General features: G+C 43.0%; 2 protein-coding genes across 2 annotated transcripts; one reads left to right on the forward strand and one right to left on the reverse strand.

Moving 5' to 3' along the window:
• The first annotated feature begins 692 nt into the window (after nucleotides 1-692).
• ccdc22.S (coiled-coil domain containing 22 S homeolog) lies at nucleotides 693-10,031 on the forward strand. Its single transcript, NM_001089889.1, is given in 17 exon segments — nucleotides 693-878; nucleotides 1,714-1,891; nucleotides 3,978-4,110; nucleotides 4,770-4,876; nucleotides 5,259-5,337; nucleotides 5,411-5,580; nucleotides 5,754-5,960; nucleotides 6,160-6,225; nucleotides 6,502-6,618; nucleotides 6,694-6,813; nucleotides 7,155-7,271; nucleotides 7,763-7,864; nucleotides 8,124-8,231; nucleotides 8,410-8,505; nucleotides 8,586-8,645; nucleotides 8,729-8,803; nucleotides 9,647-10,031. Coding segments are annotated over 17 exon segments (1,899 nt in total). The 5' UTR covers nucleotides 693-828; the 3' UTR covers nucleotides 9,761-10,031.
• Nucleotides 10,032-11,235: 1,204 nt separating this feature from the next.
• foxp3.S (forkhead box P3 S homeolog) lies at nucleotides 11,236-21,078 on the reverse strand. Its single transcript, XM_041574667.1, has 5 exons — nucleotides 20,881-21,078; nucleotides 17,000-17,159; nucleotides 16,081-16,157; nucleotides 14,997-15,098; nucleotides 11,236-11,652 (listed from the first exon to the last, which is right to left on the reverse strand). The coding sequence occupies exons 1-5, from the start codon at nucleotides 21,076-21,078 to the stop codon at nucleotides 11,527-11,529; spliced, it is 663 nt and encodes a 220-aa protein (XP_041430601.1). The 3' UTR covers nucleotides 11,236-11,526.
• Nucleotides 21,079-25,097: the final 4,019 nt, after the last annotated feature.

Consider the following 25,097-nt stretch of genomic DNA (forward strand, 5'->3'; position numbering starts at 1 on the left):
TATACTTCCATTATTATTTCTAAAATGTTGGGAGGTATGCCATCATGGACAGACACTATGATACTGTGCCCATTCTGATGTGAATGAATTTGGTGCTGGGACAGAACAAGGAAGATGTTTGAGCACTTATTTTGCGTCATGAGGTGATGGCTGGGAACCAGAGCTGATAACAACTGCCCCATGTCATGAGGGAGATAATGATCCACTTCTGGCCAATTGAGGCCCTATTTCCTGCTATCATTTACGTGCGGAGATGAATTTTGGGACTCAGTTAATGGAGGTGGGAAGGTGCAATCATATGGGTCATACTTTTTCCTCCTCTCTCTATGATATCAATTACTCTCATTGACCTTGCACACCACCTTTTCGTTTCAAATCTCTACCAATGGATGGTGCTACCTACCAAAACAATATCCGGAGATGAATTCAAGCCTAAGGAATTGGATCATTATCACTCCTATCTACTCCTATCTGCCTGCCTCACTCTCTCAACCTACTTAGGCACATCAGCTGATTTTAGCACAGTCGTATTCCGTACTACATCTCCCAGCATGCAGCGCGGCAAGGTCGCTTCCGGTTCATGGGAGCCTCCCGCTGCTTTCTAGTAAGACTGGAGCGTGGGAGTTCGCGCGGTGCACCGTGGGAAGTGTAGTCCAGAGACGAGCGGCTTCCTGTGTCATAGTAAGTGCAATAGAGGGAAGAGGCTAGAGTGCAGCAGGGCGGCTACATAGAGGGTCCTACACAGAGCTGGGCGCACTCTCACCCCTACACATACATGCATTTAGATACACGGCCGGGGGATAAACAAGCGGCGGTCCCGACTGGGCGATGGAGGAGGTCGATCGGATACTCATTCACTCTCTGCGATCCTGTGGCACGTAAGTACCCAGCAGCCTCTCTGAACTGGGTAAAACCAACTGGCACCGGGATCATGTGATGTGCTCTTACACGCATCAGGGTACTGGAATTTACAATATGCTGGCTTGGCTTATACCAGTTGCCTTGGGATGTCATAAGCCATTTTCACACATCTCCACTAATCCTGGTAATGCCATGCCCCCTACTGGCACACCCACTCTAAGCCTGGTAATGCCATGTTCCCTATTGGTTTATCTACACTATGCCTGGTAATGCTATACTCTTTATTGGCACATAACTCTATTGCTGGTAATGCCACACCCCCTTCTGGCACACCCATTCTATGCCTGGTAATGCCATGGTCATTGTTCCCCTGTTGCACTCCTGCATAAAAGCTGCGCTATGCTTTATCCTGTCATTGGAAATAGTCGAGGGTCATGTGACATTCTCTAATCATGTGACCTGCTGCCAGCATGCAAGTCCCTATGCACTGTACAATAAGTCCAGCAAGGGCCAGATCGTGTGACATACATGTCAGGTGATGTAAAGTGCTCATTGCTGTTGTCAGTACATTGAGAGAACTGTATATTGTACAACACATTAGGCCTTGGCCCGGGGGGAGGGGGCCTTATAACACAGTACACCTCTAACAAGATCCCATTCAAGATAAGGGGATAATCTGGTCTGTGTGTGAATGGAAAGGGGGACATTAACCTTTATGCTGATTTTCTTATGCTATACATGGACCAGTGGGACTTAAGATTATTTTGTAAATGTTACAAAACCTGTTCTGGGACAATTGAGTGATACCCTTCCTTCCTTCCTTCTCCTTCCTTCCTTCCTTCCTTTGTGCAGCGAGGTACCCGAAGACATACAGAGCATCCGCCAGTTCAACACAGAGCTCATAGTGGAGGCAGTGGTGAGATGTCTGCGCGTGATCAACCCCTCTCTGGGTGCCACCCTCAGCCATGTTCTACCCCCAGGCATGTCTGCACAGTTCCGCATTGGCACCAGTTTGGCCCAGGTCTGCCAGGTAAGCTCAATGGTCTCCGCTTCTCATGTGTCCTTTTGTACCTTGCTGAACGCGTTAAAATAAATCATGGCAGATAAACCCCTATCTATTCAAGAAAATCGGTCATGTGGCCCCCTCGGGGGGGGGGGGGAACCATGCAAGGAACAAGATGGCAGTTGATCTCCATGTTTTATTTAAAAGAACAATATGTAGATGTGTACTCTATATCACTATAGTCTTTTGTTGCACCTGACAGTGCATTACTGTGAAGTTGAAAGCACTTTCATTTGACATTTGATCCCAGATATATAATAAAATCCTCCTTGATGAGACACAGCAACAGGGGAAGGGGGCTCATTTATGCAGAACTCTCCATGTGGTTGGGTGGGGTAGAAAAGGTAAAAACTAAACGATGAGCCAACAATACTTTACAAGGAAAAAAATGTTGATGTTTCATAATATTATATGGAACAGGCATTTTCATTCCAATCCGTTTATTTGGCTTATGCTGAAATATTACCTTCTCCTTGTTATCAGGAGGAACGGCCCTATTAGTGATTAGGGTATGGCATCTATAATCATGCCCCCAGTAAGTGGATATGCCCTGCCCTTGGGGTATTTGTTAGTAGTTGGAACCCCCTTACCTGGAAAGCAAAGCCATGCCTAATGTATTATATGAACCCCCAAAGCAGAAGAGACCTATGAGGTTATTTCTTCTGTTACTCCTGTATATACTCTACTACTGTTACTCCTGTATATACTCTACTACTGTTACTCCTGTATATACTCTACTACTGTTACTCCTGTATATATTATACTACTGTTACTCATGTATATACTCTACTACTGTTACTCTGGTATATACTCTACTACTGTTACTCCGGTATATACTCTACTACTGTTACTCTGGTATATACTCTACTACTGTTACTCCTGTATATACTCTACTACTGTTACTCTGGTATATACTCTACTACTGTTACTCCTGTATTTACTCTACTACTTTTACTCTGGTATATACTCTACTACTGTTACTCCTGTATATACTCTACTACCGTTACTCCTGTATATACTCTACTACTGTTACTCCTGCTTATGCTCTACTACCGTTACTCCTGCTTATTCTCTACTACCGTTACTCCTGCGTATACATGCTCTACTACTGTTACTCCTGTATATACTCTACTACTGTTACTCCTGTATATACTCTACTACTGTTACTCCGGTATATACTCTACTACTTTTACTCTGGTATATACTCTACTACTGTTACTCCTGTATATACTCTACCATTACTCCTGTATATACTCTACTACCGTTACTCCTGTATATACTCTTTTACTGTTACTCCTGCTTATGCTCTACTACCGTTACTCCTGCTTATTCTCTACTACCGTTACTCCTGCGTATACATGCTCTACTACTGTTACTCCTGTATATACTCTACTACTGTTACTCCGGTATATACTCTACTACTGTTACTCCGGTATATACTCTACTACTTTTACTCTGGTATATACTCTACTACTGTTACTCCTGTATATACTCTACTACTGTTACTCTGGTATATACTCTACTACTGTTACTCCTGTATTTACTCTACTACTTTTACTCTGGTATATACTCTACTACTGTTACTCCTGTATATACTCTACTACCGTTACTCCTGTATATACTCTTTTACTGTTACTCCTGCTTATGCTCTACTACCGTTACTCCTGCTTATTCTCTACTACCGTTACTCCTGCGTATACATGCTCTACTACTGTTACTCCTGTATATACTCTACTACTGTTACTCCGGTATATACTCTACTACTGTTACTCCGGTATTTACTCTACTACTTTTACACCGGTATATACTCTACTACTGTTACTCCAGTATATACTCTACTACTGTTACTCCTGTGTATACTCTACTACCGTTACTCCTGTGTATACTCTACTACCGTTACTCCTGTGTATACTCTACTACCGTTACTCCTGTGTATACTCTACTACCGTTACTCGTGCATATACTCTACTACTATTGCTCCTGCTTATGCTCTACTACTGTTACTCCTGCGTATACTACTGTATGTTCAACTATAACTATCCTTCTCTCATAGGATCTGGGGTATTCTAGTGAAGTGGGTTACCAGACATTCCTTTACAGCAGTGAGCCTGATATCCGAGCACTTCTAATATTCTTGGCTGAGAAACTCCCAAGGGACTCCTCAGAGGATGCACACCAGCCTGCAGGTAACTAGTTTTAGAGTTGGGTGTCCAGCATAGCAGCTCACGTGTTATTCATAGGTGGTTTGTGTATTCAAGACTGATAAATGCAGCTGAGTAATCACGGGAAAACATTCTACTAAATTATCAGGGCCCCCCTACCCATCACTTGGGATCCCTGTGCATTGTGTTCTGCCCACATGTAGAATGGGGCTCCATGGCTGCATCTAGTTATATCAAACCTCAGCAACAAGCCCCACCCTTTCCACAACCTGCAAATAGCAGCCTTTTATCTTTCAGGGGTCCCCATCTGCCACAGGGCCTTTTATTGGAGTAGCCCCCTGTACCCTTTATGGTGGCGTAATGTCTTTCTTATTATGGGCATCATGATCATATGGTCATATGCCATATGTTGCTGTTCAGGTATAATTATTACTACAGCAAGTGGTGTCCTGAAACTGCACTAAGAATTCTGGGAGCTGTAGTCTGATAACAGCTGAAATTACATATTATGATATATTAGAGATATTCTGGATGTTTGAGCATAAGGTGAGCCACAGACCAAGAACTTGCTGTAGTATAGGCTAAAAAAAAGAGCAGCGGCATAGGAGAGACAGCAATGGCATTGGCATTGTCAATAGTGACAACCATTGTGCCCAGAATTAGAATTCCTTTCCTTTTTGCAGGTAAATCTGCACTTCTTCAAAGAGAGATTGTAGCTACCATAAAACAGCAGCTTTCTCTCCCTTGGCTGCCTTTGTCGTGCAGAAGCGCTGCTCTCCGGAGGTCTCAGGTACATAGTGTTGTCACTAGGGGGCATTAGTTAGCCTTCGACTCCCAACTGGAAGCCAGCAGTGCTTTTAAGGCTGTGGCGTGGGAATGATGATTAAAAGATGGCTCTGGCTTGAAACCAGTTGCAGATTCTGGGAAAGGGTTAGATGCGCATATTAATCAGAGTTTGGGAAGGGTTGAGCGCTGTGTATTACAGAGTTTTCAGGAAAGCTGTTTTTCCATGTATTAATTGTTCTGATGTTTAACAAGGTCCGTGTAGGGATGGGGCTATACAGTGACTTACAGTAAGTTCTGGTATACAGTGCAACTGTGCAGGCCTCAGACAGGGTGGGGTATACATAGTGCTACTTTCTCCTTATAATGACACATTGGTTCACTTTCAGAGTTCCTGTCGGTTGCACAGATTTCACTCTCAGCCCCTGTCGTTAGCCAGTGACCCTGCCTTGAAATCCATCCCAAATGGTAAGTATGGAATTAGCAGCAGAAAGCTGATTAATCCATGCATGTATTCCAAAGTCACCTCTTCTTCCTGTAGAAAGAAAAGAGTATTGGCAGCGCTACCTTCCCTCTGTCACTTCACAGCTGCCTCATCTGCCGTCTGTTGCTGCGTCCCTGCTGGAAAGGAACACATCTAAGCTCAGCGCCGTGCAGGAGTGGGAAGCCGAGTGGAAGAGTCAGGGTCTGGCTTCTCGTTTGTCCCCTGAGGTCAGTGTTTTGTAATGGGAAGTGTCTGTCTCTGTATTTCTACTTGAAGTCAGGTACCAGCAAAACCATTTAGGTTTACTTCCCCTTAAGTGCACTACAGTGTGTTATTGTTCTAATCACTGCACAGCAGGCACATCTCTAATGATACTGGTTGTATATGTTCCCATCTGTAGGATTACCGGAGCAGGAAACAGCAGCGATTGCAAAAGCGGATCCAGGAGCAGCTCCGGCAGTGTGCTCAACTACTTGCTGAAAATCATTTGCCGTCCAGCTCCTCACAGGATCTCACTGATATGCTGAGGGCGTTCAACTTGGATGGAGGCTCTGATCAGAAGAAGGGATCCAGATTCACTCGCACCCAGAGGTTCACTTACCAACAGGTACTGTAACTCCTATGGCCAAACCAGTTATCTTGTAACTGCCTGCTGGGGGGCTGAGGAGTTTTAAGGTATAACTAGGGTTTTATTTGATCCGATCCGTTTTAGCTAATGGTTCCATCTGCACTCTTGCATTTGGAACGTTTTGATCTTTAAATTGTGTTTGTATAATGAACCAAGCCTTCTCTGTTTCCACCATCAGGATCCTCACACGCTAAAGGAACAGATGCAGAGAGCAGCTGAGATTCTCCCCAAAACAGATGCACAGGTAAAGAGCATTAATGGCTGCAGAAAGATGTGGGGTACTAAGGTGCAATATATAGGATGTGTTTCAGAGGAGGGCGTAGAAGCTTAGAGGATAGAGAAGAGAATGATCTGTACCAAGTTTCTCTAGGTAGGTGTAAGTACCATGGCCTCCCTATTAATGTGCCTTATTTTTGGAGCCCCATAAAGAGACTGAGGTGCAGTGTAGGCAGTGAACTCCTAAAGCTTTGTTCATAGTATTTTACTCTGAGCTCTGTATAAACACTGTTTTTCCCACCAGGACGCAGATGCTGAGCAGCAGGAAATCTCATCCTTGCAAGAGCAGATCGACTCCATAGAGCAGGAGATCCGAGGCCTGAGTGAAAGCAACAAACGCCTGCAGCTGACTATAGGCCAGGTAAGGCCCTGACTGAGAGGCAGGGAGAGGGAACGGGAAGAGAGCAGGCAACCTAAACTGAATGGTTTCACTCAGGTGGAGGGAGAGGTGAACGACATGCGCCAGAGCTGCGAGGAGAAAGCAAATGTTGTCAGGGTGAAAAAGCGAGCGGTGGAGCTGCTCCCAGATGCAGACAACAACCTTGACAAGTTACAGGTATCTCAGAAGCCATAAATGCCCTGTAAAATGACCCAGACTAGCATTCCTGTCACAAGGAATGAAGAGGGGGATATATTCTAGAATATATGTGGTTTCCAGACAAGCAGTTCCAGAGAGGAAAAACCTTTTTCCAGGAACCACAGTTGCAGCTGTACCTGAGATGAAGACTTGTTCTTGGATCCACGGTTTCCCAGAGAGACAGCAAGAGCAACGGTAGAAAGAAACAAAGCCATTCGTAAAATGCATTGTTTCCAGATTAGGTTCTTGTCGCAGACCTTGAGATATGCTACTGAACTAAATAGCCATGTTCAAATGTCTGATTCCTTTCTTCTCTGCAGACTCTGGTGGATGCCAGTGCTCAGAGGATGGCAAATCTCATAGGACAATGGGAGTCTCACCAAGCTCGACTCAGTGATGAATACATGGAGCTGAAGAGAGTTCAACAGGAGCAAGAGGTATGGGGATGCACTGTATTACATAGGATTTTTTTTGGGGGGGCAACATCTATCAGACTCTAGGAATTACCTGCCTTGCCTAAAATGGAATTCTTACCAGTGAACAGCATATCTGCTGATTTGGGGCAATTTACATGGTGCCAGGGTGTTGAGCAAGTGATTTTCATCCAAGCTAGGACCACAAGGTCCTTCAAATTTGCTGCAGCTGCAGTCAGGAGCACACAGAAAGACTTATATTGCTAACATGGACTCAGCTTTGCTCCAGGGCAGAAGCTGTTACAGCCAATCGGTTATCATCTTTCATTTTGTGAAGCACATGGGATAGATAATAGCTTGTTGCTGACTGGCTGCAATGGATAACTGCTTTGGTGCACACCGCACACCTGTTGGCAGGGGACTATTGCAGAAATAACAGTTATACAGGGAGTTGAAAGGTAACACGGTTGCCTTCCATTAAAGCTACCATTGTATCATGTCTTGCATTTCCACAGGATGAGTCTTCCCGTTGGATGAAAGATGCAAAAGATTTGTATGAGAAGATTCAGGGATCGGCTGATGAGGCAAAACGCAAGGAAGAGCTGTACAAGCAGCTGGTGAGGATTACAGCCTATGTGCGGCAGCCCATGTTCATATCATTCCGTGAGAGTCCTATTAACTTCTGTGGTCACTTCTCCATATGAGTGTTGTTCAGCCATATTGTGCCAACAAAGGCTGCTCTAATTGGCTTTCTGATACAGTGCTAACAAAACATGAATTTGGGTTGCCGATGTTGGTAGCTAGAGGTGCAAAGATGCACAGCTACTCCTCCCTGTTGCAACACCCTACTAACCCTAACCCTTGTTACGTACACAGCTGTCAGAATATGAGTCTCTCCCGAAGGAGGTGTCCCGAGCTGCCTACACCCAACGCATCCTCGAAATTGTGAGCAATATCAAGAAGCAGAAAGAAGAAATCACTAAGGTATTAGGAGTTTGCTTTGTCACAGCCAAATATACAGCCCTCGTGGTGATAAAGAACTCCCATGTCCTGTTTAAGGAAGGGTGATGGGATTTTAAGTTCACTTATTTTGGGTATTTTGTGCTGGTGGGCTGGCACAGCCATTGGGGGCACCCATAACCTTTGGTGTTTGTCTGCCCAGATCCTGTCAGACACTAAAGAACTGCAGAAGGAGATAAACAACCTGACGGGCAAGGTGGACAGGACTTTTGTGGTCACAGATGAGCTCGTCTTTAAGGTTTGTCCGACTGCCATCACTTTGCCGGTGTTCTTGTTGTGGTTTGAGTGATAACAAAACTCCTACTGTTTCCCGATTAGGATGCTAAGAAAGATGAACCTGTAAGAAAGGCGTATAAATACCTGGCGGCACTCCATGAGGTGAGTAAGCATGAACCACCCCCAGGGGTTAAGCCATGAAAGTCTATCTATAATGACACTATCCCTTGGTTGTCTTCTAATAGAACTGTAGTCAGCTGATCCAAACCATTGAGGATACTGGGACCATCCTTAGAGAAATTCGTGACCTAGAGGAACAGGTAATCTGGGTTCTATTTATTTAGTGCCACCACTGTTTAACTAGGGCAGTACATTAAAGGATAACTAAACCCTATTAATGAACATGGTTAAAAACTAAAAATTTTATATACTGAACTTATTGCATCAGCCTAAAGTTTCAGCTTCTCAATAGCAGCAATGATCCAGAACTTCAAACTTGTCACAGGAGGTCACCATCTTGGAAAGTGTCTGTCACACTCACATGTTCAGTGGGCTCTGACCAGCTGCTGAGAAGTTAAGCTTAGGGGTTGTCGCAAACTATCAAGCAGTAAATGAGGTTTGTCTGTAATATAAACTCATGCTACACGACTGACTATTAAATTCTGATGCTAGTTGCACTGGTTTCTGTGCTGTCATGTAGTAATTATCTGTATTAATTACTAATCAGCCTTATATTGTTACATTTCTATTCTATGTGTACTGTATATTGTGAGTGGGTCCCTAACCTCAGTTAGTGACAACAGCACAAAGCATGTGAATCAGCAGATTAAGCACATATATTCCCTGCTAAAGGGCTGTGGTTGGCTTGGGCTGGTACAGAAGCCCAGAACATAATGTAAAACATTTCTAGCCTACTTCTTTAGTTGTGCTTTAGTTTTCCTTTATTGTTAATAATGGCTGCCATTACTTTCAAGATAGCACAAACTAAAATGACTGCTATTAATAACCTGGATATTTCAGCAGCAGGGAGCCATAATCTACAATATAGAACCACTGTTCTAGATAGTCAAGTTCCCTGTTGCCACCATTTCTCCTTGCAGTCACTTGGGAAGACGGTGCCGCATGGATAAATCACCTCACTGCTCCCTCTCTCCCCCCTACAGATAGAGACAGAGACCACCAAGAAGACTTTGAGTAATCTACAGAAGATCCTGGAAGATTATAGGGCCATTAAACAGGAAAATGCCCAGCTACTGGCCCGGACCAGGGAGGCTTAATAACGTCCTGCCCATATCCTCTTCTATAATGTCTTCACCTGCAGTTATACTTGTAACACAGATCAGCCATCACTTCCCCTCATTAAATAAAACCAACCCACTGAACAGACGATTGCTCCAGCTGTTTTTCTACCTTTAAACATAAGTGGCCAAAATACTGTTCACTCCTGTGCGATTAGAGCATTTTTATAAAGTTTATGGGATCGCCAAGGAGCTGTACTGTTAAATTTAATAATATGAAATCATTCTTATAAACACATGCTATAAAATCTGTGGCGAGCAGTGTGCTGAACATTTGTACAAGCCGAGTTTATTTTCCGTTTTTGTTTATGAAGCAACTATATTGCCATTTATACTGTAGCTGCAGTGCTGGTGCCCTTGCTGGAATGCTGCACACAGAGTGCTCTGAAGCAGAAAAGCACATTTTTACATTTACATTTTATCATTTACTTTCTTTCTAATCCATAAACCCAGCACGCCCACACCCCTTTTATTCCAAATGGTATTGGCTGAATGGCATTTGTTTCCAAAGCCTCTTTTTAAACCTTCCAGCAGTACCTTCCAGACCTTCTTGACTTTATTTTTCCTCCCGTCCTTCCTTACTTACCGGCCGCCCCCCAAGGCCACATACCAATGTAATTTCTGTAGAATTATTTTCCTTTGTTTAGAAGATGCAGTCACCCTATGAAAACAAGACAGCAGAAATCAGTTGGGGTTGGAGGCCTTGGGGTATAGAGAATGGTAGGACTTGCAAAAAGCCTTCCCTAGGCGGATGCTGGAACTACAAGTCCCACAATTAAATGCAGGCAGCTGGAAGCACTGTGGGTTTGGCCAAGAGAGGAGAAGCCCCCTTTCAAACAATAGTGTTGTCCATATGTATATTCATAGCACTTCTCCAAATGAGCTGTAGAAGGCAGCATAGAGACACATTTGAAATAAGGCCTTGAAAGTGAATAGCTGATCCCAGTGATAGTTTTCCCTTTCCAGACTTCATAGTCATTACCTAGTGCATTTCAACTGCAGTAAGGACAGATAGCTCCAATGGCGTTCCTATGACATTTTAGTAAGCTTCACTGAACTGATAGTCAAGCAGGGGTGTCCAGTAGTACCTACTGTGCTGGCAAGCCTGGCTATGTACCAGACAAGAACAAAGGTCATTAGTTGGCTGAGAGGAATGCTAAGTTGGTCATTAGTACCCAAGGGAAGTATTTGGCACCTCCCGGTGAGACACAGCTCATTAGGGTGTCACATGTGGTGTTTAGTTGTGTTTTTTGAGTTATTTAGCTTTTTATTCAGCAGCTCTCCAGTTTGCAGCCTTTGGTTGCTAGAGTCTTAAGACTGTAGCAACCATGCATTGATTTGAATAAGAGACTGGAATATGAGTAGGAGAGGCAGATATGTTAAAAAAAATTAACAATTACAAACTTGTAGCCTTTCAAAGCATTTGTTTTTTAGATGGGGGTCAGTGACCCCCATTTGAAAGCTGGAAAGAGTCAGAAGAAGAAGCCAAATAATTTAAATCCCTGCCCTAGAGCAAAGACCAATAACACAATTTCCGGTATACACAAACAGTTTAATTTCGACATGTTTATTCATTATAATACGTATAGTTGTTGGACCACATTCCCACAGTCGGACCCAGCTGATACTGGTTGGCCTGGAAATCCAGACCCAGTGCAGTCTGGGAAGGGATCATGGTGCTGTTCGATCAATAGGAAAGGACCTGCTCTCCATTGGGCACAAGGAACCACCCCAAGGGTTAAGAATCAGCAGGAATTCCTCACGCCTCTCTTTCTTTGGAATTCCAATTCATCCACCATCCACACAGCCCCCTTTATATTCTCAACTCTCACAAAACACTTATGGAGACTCAGGTTGTGCCGCACTGCATTCTGGGGGATGAAAAAAAGATCAGATTAGAACAAACGCCTTTAGGTAAGCATAAAATACAGCTGCTGTACCCGCCAACGCCAGCATTATAAAGCACAGGAGTATAACCTGACTTTTATAGACTGTGAGCCAGGCCCCTATACGTTTAATAGCAGTAAAGCCAGGCCAAGGCCCCATCCGGACAAACATGCTTTCAAACGTAGGCCAAGAGAAATCGCCAGCAGCTGCTGGGAAGTGCTTCTTATATTTAGCGCTAAATACCTCCCTTCAGGATTCCAGACTGGGCAGCGTGTTCCCAGGAAGGTGCAGACAGCCTTTATGGATGGGAAAATGTTAGTATAGGATTAAGACTAGTGCTGGATGTTAGTTTTCTGTAAGAAAGGAGCAGCAAGCAGAAGTGCTGAATGTATCTAACCCCCCCCCCCCCCAATGTCCTTAGAAGGTCATCCTGAGCACCAGCTCCTTCTGTGTGCCATGCTATGGGATTGTAACACAACAGGGGGGCAATGGCAGGTGGAAGAGGTGAGACAATGGTCTGAAATAGGACTCATGGGAAAACATACAAGGGTGTGTGACCCCCCCCCCCGTAGTCATAAATGTATAACCACAGTATTGCAAGGCAGTAGTGGCACCCATGGATGCTACCTTATTCCCATGTTTCATTGATCTGGAGATAGCAAAAGGAGTGCAGACAGGGGCAGAGGAAGCCCCAAGATTTTTAGCTACACCCACATTGAATTCTTATGCCTAAAGGTAACTATTTATGCAATATATATATAGTGGGCTGGTAGTGGCTGTTTGGGCTGGTAGGGGGCTGTTTGGGCCTCTGTTTACTTGGAATGGCAGGGCCTATTTTGACTCCCAGTCCAGGCCTGATATATGTAATTATATTTTTTTATTGCAGGGTGGAGTTCACCTTTAAGCCTAAATGTTTACTCCACTAAAAACTCAGGGTAGTTAAAATATCCTGTTTTCGTTTGCCGGGAAAGTCCAGAAGTTCTTATCTGGTTTCACTTTCAACTCCCTGCCGGCTGTGACGCCATGCTGCACTGCTATAACGACATTAACCTTTCTTCCAGCAGCGGCACTTTCACTTCCTCCTTCCCCTCATCTGTTTTGGAACTTGCACTACATCTTCACCTGCAAAAATGTACACTCAGGGGCAGATTTATCAAAGGTTGTGGTGAAGTTTAGAATGAAAAAAATACAAATTTCAAGCTATTTTTTGTGTACTTTTGTACCTCCTAGAACCTATTTAAAGTCAATTGGTGGACTTTGAAAAATCAAAAATTCGAACTTTGATTTGAATGCGATCGATTGCGCTATTCCTTCGATTTGTACGATTCGAATTCGGCAGAATATGGACCTATTCGATCAAAAATGGACCTATTCGACCAAAAAAAGAACTTTGACTTAAATTTGGTTGGTCTTTTCGAATTTTGAAGTTTTTTCAATACAGAATTCAACCTTTGATAAATATGCCCCTTAAACATTTCACCAGATAAAAATCAATCATCATATTGTGAGCTATAAAGGGTATTTTTTTAATGTAACCTCTTCGATGCTGGGGGTCATTTGCACAATCTTGATTCAGATGTATAACCACACATTGCGGTTCAGAAGTACAGTATAACTGCACACTGGGATTCAGAAATAAAACCGCACACTGGGGTTCAGAGGCATAACCGCACACTGAGGTTCAGAAGTAGAACTGCACACTGGGATTCAGAAATAAAACCGCACACTGAGGTTCAGAAGTATAACAGCACACTGGGATTCAGAAATATAACCGCACACTGGGGTTCAGAGGCATAACCGCACACTGAGGTTCAGAAGTATAACTGCACACTGGGATTCAGAAATAAAACCGCACACTGAGGTTCAGAAGTATAACAGCACACTGGGATTCAGAAATATAACCGCACACTGGGGTTCAGAAGTATAACCACACATTGTGGTTCAGCAGTATAACTGCAAACTGCAGGTCAGAGACATAACTGTACACTGAAGTTCAGAGGTATAGAATCAGAAGATATCCTATATAATAAAGTTGAAGTGTCTCTGAGTCCAGTCCCTGTGTCCATGGGATTGCGCTACTGCGCATGTGCCCCACGGACCGTCTAGTGCCCGTTAATTTAACGGGCTTAATGTCTAGTATAAATATAATAGCCTTGGAATAGACACAGGAGTGCAGTCTTCTTGGCTAAGGGGCAGCTTTTTGCTAATGCCCCATTCTGTGCAAGTGCAATGAATTACTATAAGAAATATTGTAAAGATATAATATATAACTTGCTGTTGTCATTTCATGCATTGCCCTATTAGTACATAATACTTGGCAGTGCTGGGAAGGAAAGGCTGCTTCCGAGAGAGCGGAGCATGCATGCATTTGGCTTACGGGGAGATGGAATATTTTTATTGCTCTTTCAGCTTGGCACAAAATTACTTTATGTGGCACTTTTAACATTTAAGGGATTTTGCAAAGTATAAAGAAAGGATATTTCAAAGAACAGGAAGCGAGATGGTTCTTGGAAGCCTTAATGAGGAATGCTCTGGGGAGTCTGGTGGAAGCATCTAATTCAGAGAAGGTCTAGTAATTTGGCTTTGCTGGAGGCAGGGAGGCACATCAAGGACAAGCAATTCACTGCTAAAATGTCCGTAATCTTCAAAGGGCACCTGTTGGGCAAACATATTATCCCCAACAAAAGGTGCATGCTAATAGAGTTCGCACTCTGGTTGGGGGTAACATTGGGTTTTTTAAAAATTGCCCACCCACCAACGCTAGGACGCTGACACCGGTAGGCCATGTCAGTCAGCACGTATGTGCAAATGTGAATGTGAGTCACGCGCATAATGATCAAGTCGCAGCACTCAACCATGCATGTACCCCAACATGGTCGTTCGTACCAGGCTGGCGGGGCAATTTTTTTTTTAAAAAAAAAACTATTGTTACCCCCAACCGGAGTGATGACTCTATTAGCCCCCACCTTTGGTTGGGTTAATATTTTTGCCCAATAGGTGCCCTTTAACTTGTGTCAGACTCAGTCTGGATTTCCTCATTCTTATTGGGATGGGGTTTGGCCTGCTGCAACAGGGGTGGGTTTCCTATGATAGGCATGGGGTTTGGAACAATTGAGGATGGGCCAAATGGGTATATAATGCCCTGCAATTTCTCATGGCAACCCAGCCCATAGCAACTTATCAGAAATGACTTTTAATCAGCCTACTACCAGAAAAATCAAAGCAAAAATCTGGTTGGTTGCTGTGGGCACCTCCACTTGAGCTACTTTGTACCTATGGTCGAAATAAGTCCCTGTACAATTTTTTTTACTAAGCATCAGCACATTACCTTCCACGTGGCTGTGTTATACCGGAAGAAAGCAAACATTCTAGTGAACCAGTGATAGATCTCGTTCAACGCCAGTTGCTTCTGCGGGGACTCCAGTATAGCCTAATAAAAACACACATTACTACAAATGGTTAAAAATTGATACATTTGTAACCTTCAGAGAGCTCTTTCATGGCTTGCTTTCCTCAAACAAGTAAAATTCAAATATTCTCTTTTTATACAGTAAGTAATTTTCTTTCATCCCCTTAGGCCAAAAGGAGGGTATGAGGGAAAATAAAATCTAAATGGAAAGGCTATGGCTTCCCTGTATGTAGAGTCCATTTATACATAAATATCATCTAACGGGAGTACACTATATGGCCAAAGTATCTGGGCACCCACTGGCCAACATTTCATTCCTAAACTAAGGAGATTTATATGCAGTCAACCCCTCCCCTTGATGCTATAACAGCCCCTACTCTTCTTCTTCCCAGTAGAAATTGGAACATTGTTGGTGGGATTTCCTCCCATTCAGCTACAAGAGCCTTGATGGAGGCACTGATGTTGGAGATAAAGCCTGGCTCACAGTTGGGGTTCCAATTCATGCCATGGGGGTTCAGTTGGCTTGAGGTCAGGCTTCTGTGCTGCCAGGTTCTTCCAACCCCATCTCAGCAACCCATTCTGTAAGACTTGGGGGCATTATAGTGCTGATATAGAAAAAGGGCATTCTTTAAATTGCACCACAAAGTAGTAAGCAAAAAAAAAAGTCTAGTCAGACAGGTAGTGTTCTCCTAGTATCTGCCAAACCCGGATTTTTTTTTATTGGACTGCTAGATGGTAAAAAAACATTTATAAGTCCAGATGATGCCTTTCCATTGCTAAAGAATGCAAGGCAGTGACCTTTACATCATTCCAGCCCACACTTGGCATTGGACATGGTGATGTTAATTGCACCTGATCACCCGTAAAAACCCCATGCCCCCTACAAATCATACTTCTGTTGACTCTGCTGGGTTTGGAACTCACGGTCACTGTGCTCTTCCCCTACTCCCCATAGTCTATTATTACCACAAGCATTGGGTGTCACCTCTGTTATGGCACTTACCCATCGAATAAGAGAGGCATATGTGAATGGAGGTCGAACATTGTTTGTTTTGTAATAGTCAACGAAGTTAGACATGTCTGCAAATAAGAAAAATAAGAAAAAATCTATTTAATAAAGGAGGAACTGGAGGAATTTGTCATGTTTAATAAAACAAGGATTTCTGGAATTCAAGTGCTCAGACAAAAGTAAGTGTTGAAGCAGTGTTTGTCAGGGGTGCCAATGGGAAATCATTACAAGGTTGATAGAATTGGGTAACCTTGTCACTGAGAAAGCCTTATCTAAAATGTTTTTTCCTTCAGTTGACAGAAAGAGAGAAGAAACTGATGAGAATGGAGATTTTCTTGTTTATTTGCCTCAAATCTAAGAGGATTCAGTAGGGAAACATCTCCTTAACCTTGAGCTACTGATGTTAAGAACCAAATCAACTGCTGCTTGATGGGAACTATAGACATGGACAATGCAGCAGAATGCAGATCCAGGGCCATAACTGTACAGGAAGCAGACGGTTTGAGTCCTGAGGGCCCAAGAGTTATAACCAGCCAAGTGGGGCATTGACTGCAAAACAGTTTTTAGTATTTGATGATAGCAATACAGTATATGTTTTGGATGATACAAGAATTTCTGTAAAATGTTACTTCCTTGGTGGTGAAGACCATGATGAATATGGGATATCCCGAGGGGCCCAAGATTAGAGACCCAAGTAGAAAAGTGTGCCCCCCTGCGATCACAGGATCTGCTGATACATAATAACACCACTGCCATTGGGCCACTAATTTCTGGCCAACAAGACTCTATTACTCCAAAAAAACCTTGTATACAGTATGTCTTCACATGTCTATTAATCATTAAAACATTGATTCAAAGGTCAGAACCAGCAGTGAAGATAATGGCAAGGGGCAATTATATAAAAGATACTAACTCTGAAATATATTAAAGCTGCTGCCTTCCCAGAGCTGCCTTCTCAGCTCCAAAATGGTATTAGAGAATTCCTTTTTCAGAGGACTGAAGAGGTCGAGGCTGGACCATGCTGGCATGCTGGGATGGGTTGGGTGAAGAATGAGGCCACGTTCCCTCTGTTTCTGTACAAGGCACAAAAGGGGCACAGTGATATCGGTGTAAAGGTGTGTTTGAGATGGCAGATAGTATTGGAAGCCTGAATTCAGCAGAAGCAGGTACAGGTGACTTACAGACAGATGCACAGCGTGTGTGTTTAGCTTTCCACTCATTTGGCTTTGCATTTCATGGAATCTCTGTTTCTCTACAGCAAGCTGAAACGTGACGCATTATTTCTCATGGCCAACCCAAGCCAAAGTTTGGCCTACGTCCCTTGTCTTTATGAAGTCAGACTCCCCACCTTGTGGATGCTGGGTATTTGTATGGTTAAGCTTTTGTTTGGGCTTTGCTTTTTCTAGCCTGTATGTCTTGTGTTCCATTTTCTGAGATGAGTGCCACTGTAAGCATCTGCTTCCACCCAATTCCAGACAGTAGGTTCCTAATGCCAACTGTAACTGGTATAACTAGAGAATTATGGGTCCTTGTGTGCCCAACCATTTGCATTAGACCCTTGTCCCAAACAAGCAGATTCTTAAACCAGACCTACTGGCAGGTACAAGTGCATTTGTATTCCATTAAACTTCAGACAAGTACCTCTTATCCTGGCTCCCTCTTGCCCCACTACCCACCCTGGGCCACTCCTGCTCACCCATCCCACAACTTAGACCAAGCCAGGACTGGCAGAAGCAGAGTAACAGTTTCTCATCTGTTCTTCTAGGCTGTGTACAACTTCTGTCTGGATAAGGCATTGCACTATGCTTTTGTCATCAAGGTGATGGTCACTGTGAAGGTGTCTGGGCAGATTTAGTGTCATTAGTTATGAAGTGCATTCCATAATACAAATATCACAAAGATTATGAAATTTGCTTCCCCTTAGCTCATACCTAGGTTACATCTGTATGGAAACATTGGGGTAACAGTCACCCTGAAATAGTTCCAGGGGTACCCAGGGCACAAATAAGCACACACCCCAAATCTACCCCTAACTGGCCTTCAGGCTGGGCCCCATTATCTCATAACAAGGTTACAGATATATAGAAACATTGGGGTAACAGTCACTCTGCTATAGTTCCAGAGGTACCCAGGGCACAAATAAGCTCTCTCCCCAAATCTCCCCCTGTGTAAATGAGCCCCTGTATAATGCTTTAACCTCCACCCTTCCCAAGAGGGGCCAGTCCCATAGTTTGGGAACCTTTGCCCTAAATAATAAGTACAAATAAATGACTTCCCCCTTGTTTTTACAAGAGTATAATAATAATAAGTGCTGAATCTACCTGAGTTCATGCAAGGAGATGCCATGTGTGGGTGTGTGTGTGTGTGGAGGAGGCACGTCTGGTACTTAATAATACAAGGACAATTTTCAGGAATTTAAAGTGCAGTGAATAATGGTGGATTATGTCCTGCAGCAACATTTCAGGTACTTGGGTGGGGCAGTTACATATTATCACCATCACGTGCACATTCGACACTTAGCACTGTCTCCTGGCTGCAAAACCAGATAGATGCTGCCCTGCTAGTCATAAAGTGATTAGTATCTCGCATATAATTAAGACGTGAAGATTAAATAAAATCAGCAGAGGCGTCTGCAATTCATTCAAGCGTTGAACAGAAGATGTGTGGAATGGAAATGGGTTTTGGGTAATGACCTCTAAAATAAGAGGCAGAGAACATATCCCTTTTGCCTTTGTCTGGATTCCCTTATGTTCCCCGGCCGATACTTTCATCCCACGCAGTCACAATGGAGGAGCTGAATAAACATAAGGCACAAGGATTGTTAAGGATCAAATCCCCAAGGGGGAAGTGTTGCTCTTGAGTAATGCTAATTTGAACAGCATGGGCAGAAATATTGCTGAAATATATAGATATCCTCAGCAAGACAAAGATGAAGAAAGTGGCTTTTCCCCCCCTGCAATGAATATGGATGAATATATAAAAGGGGAGAGAGCATAAACACTCCAATGCTTCATTCAGAAGGGAAGATGAATAGAAATGGAGTTGCTCCCGGCTGTTGTATTTCAAACACTAGTTACCAGACCTAGACTTTTGGTGGTTCAGTAACTGCAACTCTCCTGCTCCCCACCTTTGAATTTTTTTTCTTTTGTATATTCAGACTTGGTTTTAATGTAGGGAAAAGTGGGCCTCTGGTTGTATCCCTGAGGGATGCCCAACCTGCAGTGCTCAGACTCCCACAACAGTCCTCCCCCTGTTAATATCTAACAGCAGATCTCTACTAACAGAGGATTCTTAAAAGCACACTTGTCTTGTTTAACCGGGGGGGGGGGGGGGTTCAATGTTAACCAACAGTGGACTTTAACTCCCAGCATCCTCTGACAGTCAGTGGCTTTCCAGGTGATGCTAGTACAGTAGATCAAGTATGATGGAAGTTCCTTAAACATAAGGGTTTGACCAAGGGTAACGCTGAGCATACTGTCATGTCTCAGCAGTTTATTGGACTAATGACTATGGTTATAGGTTATAATGGGCTTTCGACAAGACATTCGACGGCAGACGGCACTTCTGAAAAAAGAGGGTTTATTGGAAATCCTGCTGGAATACACCTAACGCGTTTCGGGAGTTATCCCTTAATCATAGGTTCAAAATTCATTTGTTACAGCTGGGCTTCTTATACACTAGGTAATAGTGCCCTCCAGTGGGCTCTTAGTAAAGTTACACCTTTATTACAATCAATTAAAAAGTGAAACAAAATGAAACAGTATATAACATTAAAACATTTTTCTTTCCTTATTTTAGGAACAATAAACTTGATTTAAAAACCAAACAAACTGTCATTGTGGTCTTTGTAGCTAGGGCGGTATGAGTAACCTGTCTCTCTAGTCTATATTGATTTTCCCAAGAGGAAAGGAAGAGGAGGGGGGGAGGGGGTTTTTTAATTTCTAATGTAACTGGAGAAAAAGCTACTAAAGTGGCCTATCATATCCATTTAACCATACTAGGCTTTCATCGTTAGAGCCTAGGGTAACTTCCCTAATATAGATAGCTAATATCATGCCTATAGTTCAGGCCCTTTGGGATCCTTGTATCCAATTTGAGGATCCAGAAGGCCTCTCTGAGATTTAGTCTATGGGTAATGTCGCCCCCTCTGATAGGGACCCGTACTTTCTCAATCACTTTCACCCTTAGGTCTTTCAGACCATTGGGTGTACATATCCTAAAATGTCTACCAACCGGGGTATTTTCCTCCCTATTGGAAATGCTTCTGATATGTTCCCTGATCCTCTCCTTCAGCATGCGGGATGTACGACCCACATACTGCTTATTGCAATAACCACACTCAAGTAGGTAAACTACATTTCTGGTGTTACAATTATAGAACGCAGTGTTCTTAAAAACATGCCCTGATGTATTAGATCTGAACTCGGACCCGATAGAAATTACTTGACACGTTTTACATGTGTTGGCCCCACATTTGTATGTCCCTTTAACTTTTAGCCAGTTATCAGCCACATTGGGTGAAACCGATGAGACCAAGCTCGGTGCCAGCATATTTCCTAAAGTTGGGGCCTTTTTTGGGACATATTTAATCTCCGTTTTGGCCAGAATTTCGGACATTTTTGCATCACCATTCAGTATAGGTAAGTATTTTTTGATGATCTTACAAATCTGGCCATATTCCTCACTGAATTCGGTTACAAAAAACATTTTTTGTTTATCTAGCCTGATTGATTCAACGTGGTCTTGGGTCAAACGTCTTGTGTCATTTTTCTCTCTCTTCAATACAGGTGCTACTCTGGCTTTTTCGTATGCACTTCTGATAAGGTGTTTAGGATATCCTCTATCCTCTAATCTTTGTCCCAAGTGCTGAGATTGGAGATCAAATGTAGCATCTTTCCCGGAGCCAACAGCCGTCTGAAGCAAGGTATCGTATTTAAATACCAATACGGCATAATGTGGCTGGGGGAACACGAACACTAAGTCTGTCGGCATTGACTCCACATCGATACTGATTATTTCAGAACTGTGCGGCGGCGTCCAGGGTCAATGGAGACGCCAGCCATTCAGTAATATATGCTGGGGGTCAAGGCGGACTTACTCTGGGGGTCACTTTGAGGGAACTCTGAGTTTGTTACATAATTAACGGAAGGCTGAAAAAATACATAATTAACGGAAAGCTGAAAAAATAGAACCTATTTGAAGTTTTTCTGGTTTGAATGGGAACACAGTGAATTTCTCCCTTCAAGGCCTTCCCTCATGGGTGCCCCATTGAGTTATTTTGCTTCACTAAAAGATTAATACATCACAATGTCTGTTTAATAATCTTGCACTGCCTTGATTATATACATTGTTCAAAATCTTGGAGCGCTAAACATCTAAGGGAATCATTTTCTCTCCCCTCTCCTGCTTGGGTTTTATTGGATTTTAAAACGTTATTATTTTTGTGTGTCGCCTATTTAAAAACTTTTTTCAAATTTTGAACAAATGGCGAACAACCAACCTGCTGAAGTTTTAATACCAAACAAACTGTATGCCCTTGAGAAATTGGAGGACAGGGTGTCACGTTTCAACCAGCTTGAAACAGCATTTAACAATGATGACTTTGACGAAAATGTTGATGACACTATTTCAGAAATTTATAAAAATCTAGAAAAATATATGTCACAAGAATTGCTATTGTGTTGGGACATTGTAACATTGGAGAAGTATCTGGCTTTGAATAGAATACCGAGAGGCCTAAGGATTAGGAAGTTTCCTACGTTTGCCAGAGATGATGAGGGGTTTGTGAACAAATGGAATGATATTCTGTCAAGGTGCTCCTTCGAATTGATAACACTGATTATTGACCATAAGAAGAAAGATTTAATTGACACGAGGGAGAACATAAATGAATCTCAACTCCTTCTGTCCAGTATGGAAAAACTACCAGATTTGGGGGAGCTAGATAGGAACCTAAAGGAACACCTCTCACATCTGGAACAAACGGTGAGCACACGAAAGAAGCGGAAACTGAACAGAGACCGAATAGATTACGAGAACAACATGGTATATGTATGGAAAAGACCAAAATCCATCTTAAGACCAAAAGGCTACCAGCGTGATCGTACCAAATCGGTATCCTTTTCTAGCGATTCAGGTGAAGAAACCTCCTTTTGCACTGATGACTTAACATCCCTACGACAAAATAGGCGCACACCCACTGTGGCGGATTTAGAAGAAAGAGAGCCAAAGGAAGATGTCAGGAAGCCAAAAAACTATCATGGCCAGGATCATTATACCAACCGGAAAAAACAGGAAAAAACAGATTGGAACAGAAAGAACGACAAATCAGGAAGAAGACAAGAAGAGGGGGGAAACGGTTCCGGGGAAAGACCCTACAAATTACGGACCAACCCCAAGAAGAAGGACCGAACCTCTTGAACGTTGTGAACTTATCCTCCATTACCCTGTCTCCTGCTGAGACCTCAGTACTGAGTAAAGGGCTATCTTTTGCCCCCACCCATCACTTTAACTTGTTTAACACTTTATTAGATGTGAATAAGTTTGTCCGTAAATTAACCCTCAGGAGACATTTTGGGCCTGGAGGCGAAGGAACTGATATAGCTCCCTCTACCCTCCTTTCCCACACCGATTATAGTGGCGACTTGGGGGACACTGGGATACCTAAACAGGGTGTTAATTTTGAGACTTTTAAGGAATTTTGTTGCCTCTCTGATTTAAGAATGCTAGATAGCGAGAATACCAGGGAAGTTGCTACAGAAGAATTTCTTATTGGTAAACAGTCCCTGATTAACAAGAGGAGTAACTCTGCCTTCTATCCCCTACAATCTAGGTGTTCCTCAATGGATATGTTCCAGGACCTGGTGGAACAGGATCTTAAGAAGCTAAACACTAGCACTACAGGTAGAATCAAATGGAACATCTCCCTTGAGGAACGGACAGCACTTAGGTCCCTCAGGTCAGCAACTAATATTACCATACGGCAGGCAGATAAGGGCGGAAGTGTGGTTGTCATGAATACGGCCGATTATATAGCAGAGGCCAAACGACAACTTAATGATTGTGAAACTTACTCCACCCTCTCTTTTAATCCTCAGGACAAATTTATGAAAGCAATCGAGGAACTGGTGTCATATGGTATGTCTTTGGGAGTGGTGGATGGTCACGACAGGGACTATTTGGTCAAAAAGGTCCCAATCGTCCCTATCTTTCACCATCTCCCAAAGATACATAAATCCATCAATACACCTGAGGGTAGACCCATAGTCGCCAGCATAGGATCAGCAAACGAGGGACTCTCGGACTGGCTTGATTTGAATCTAAAACCACTAGTCCCACTTTTGGGCTCATATATTAGAGACACGGGTCATCTTATTGAAAAATTATCCACCTTTACTTGGCGGGATACTTATCATTGGATCTCCATGGATGTTAAATCCTTATATTCCATGATCCCACACAATATGGGTATACAAGCCATTTCAGACACACTGACGGAATCAAACACTTATACACCAGATTTTATTCACTTCAATTTACTTGTTCTTGAATTTTTATTAACACACAACTTTTTTCACTTCGACGGGGGGTACTACCTCCAGAGATGTGGCACTGCTATGGGGGCTTCCTTCGCTCCCTCATATGCGAATTTGTATATGGGCCGGTGGGAGCAGTGCCACGTCTATGGATGTGCTAACCCCTTTCGAGAACACATTGTTTGGTATGGGAGGTATATCGATGACCTGTTATTTATATGGGACGGTCCTTCAAAGTTGATTGACGAGTTTCATCATTACCTCAATACCAATGTATATAATCTTCAATTTTCACTTGAATGTCACAAGAAGACGATCACCTTCTTAGATTTAACCTTAACAGGTAACACAAACACCAACCTTATAGACACGGAAGTCTTTAGGAAACCGACGGCAGGCAATACGATTTTAAAATATAATAGCTGCCATCCAAAGCATACACTGAACAGTATCCCTTACAGCCAATTTGTTAGATTCCGGAGAAACTGTAGTCAAGATGCTACATTTGATCTCCAATCTCAGCACTTGGGACAAAGATTAGAGGATAGAGGATATCCTAAACACCTTATCAGAAGTGCATACGAAAAAGCCAGAGTAGCACCTGTATTGAAGAGAGAGAAAAATGACACAAGACGTTTGACCCAAGACCACGTTGAATCAATCAGGCTAGATAAACAAAAAATGTTTTTTGTAACCGAATTCAGTGAGGAATATGGCCAGATTTGTAAGATCATCAAAAAATACTTACCTATACTGAATGGTGATGCAAAAATGTCCGAAATTCTGGCCAAAACGGAGATTAAATAGGTCCCAAAAAAGGCCCCAACTTTAGGAAATATGCTGGCACCGAGCTTGGTCTCATCGGTTTCACCCAATGTGGCTGATAACTGGCTAAAAGTTAAAGGGACATACAAATGTGGGGCCAACACATGTAAAACGTGTCAAGTAATTTCTATCGGGTCCGAGTTCAGATCTAATACATCAGGGCATGTTTTTAAGAACACTGCGTTCTATAATTGTAACACCAGAAATGTAGTTTACCTACTTGAGTGTGGTTATTGCAATAAGCAGTATGTGGGTCGTACATCCCGCATGCTGAAGGAGAGGATCAGGGAACATATCAGAAGCATTTCCAATAGGGAGGAAAATACCCCGGTTGGTAGACATTTTAGGATATGTACACCCAATGGTCTGAAAGACCTAAGGGTGAAAGTGATTGAGAAAGTACGGGTCCCTATCAGAGGGGGCGACATTACCCATAGACTAAATCTCAGAGAGGCCTTCTGGATCCTCAAATTGGATACAAGGATCCCAAAGGGCCTGAACTATAGGCATGATATTAGCTATCTATATTAGGGAAGTTACCCTAGGCTCTAACGATGAAAGCCTAGTATGGTTAAATGGATATGATAGGCCACTTTAGTAGCTTTTTCTCCAGTTACATTAGAAATTAAAAAACCCCCTCCCCTTCCTTTC

The sequence above is a fragment of the Xenopus laevis genome, chromosome 8S, assembly GCF_017654675.1.
Source record: "Xenopus laevis strain J_2021 chromosome 8S, Xenopus_laevis_v10.1, whole genome shotgun sequence".
NCBI lineage: Eukaryota > Metazoa > Chordata > Amphibia > Anura > Pipidae > Xenopus > Xenopus laevis.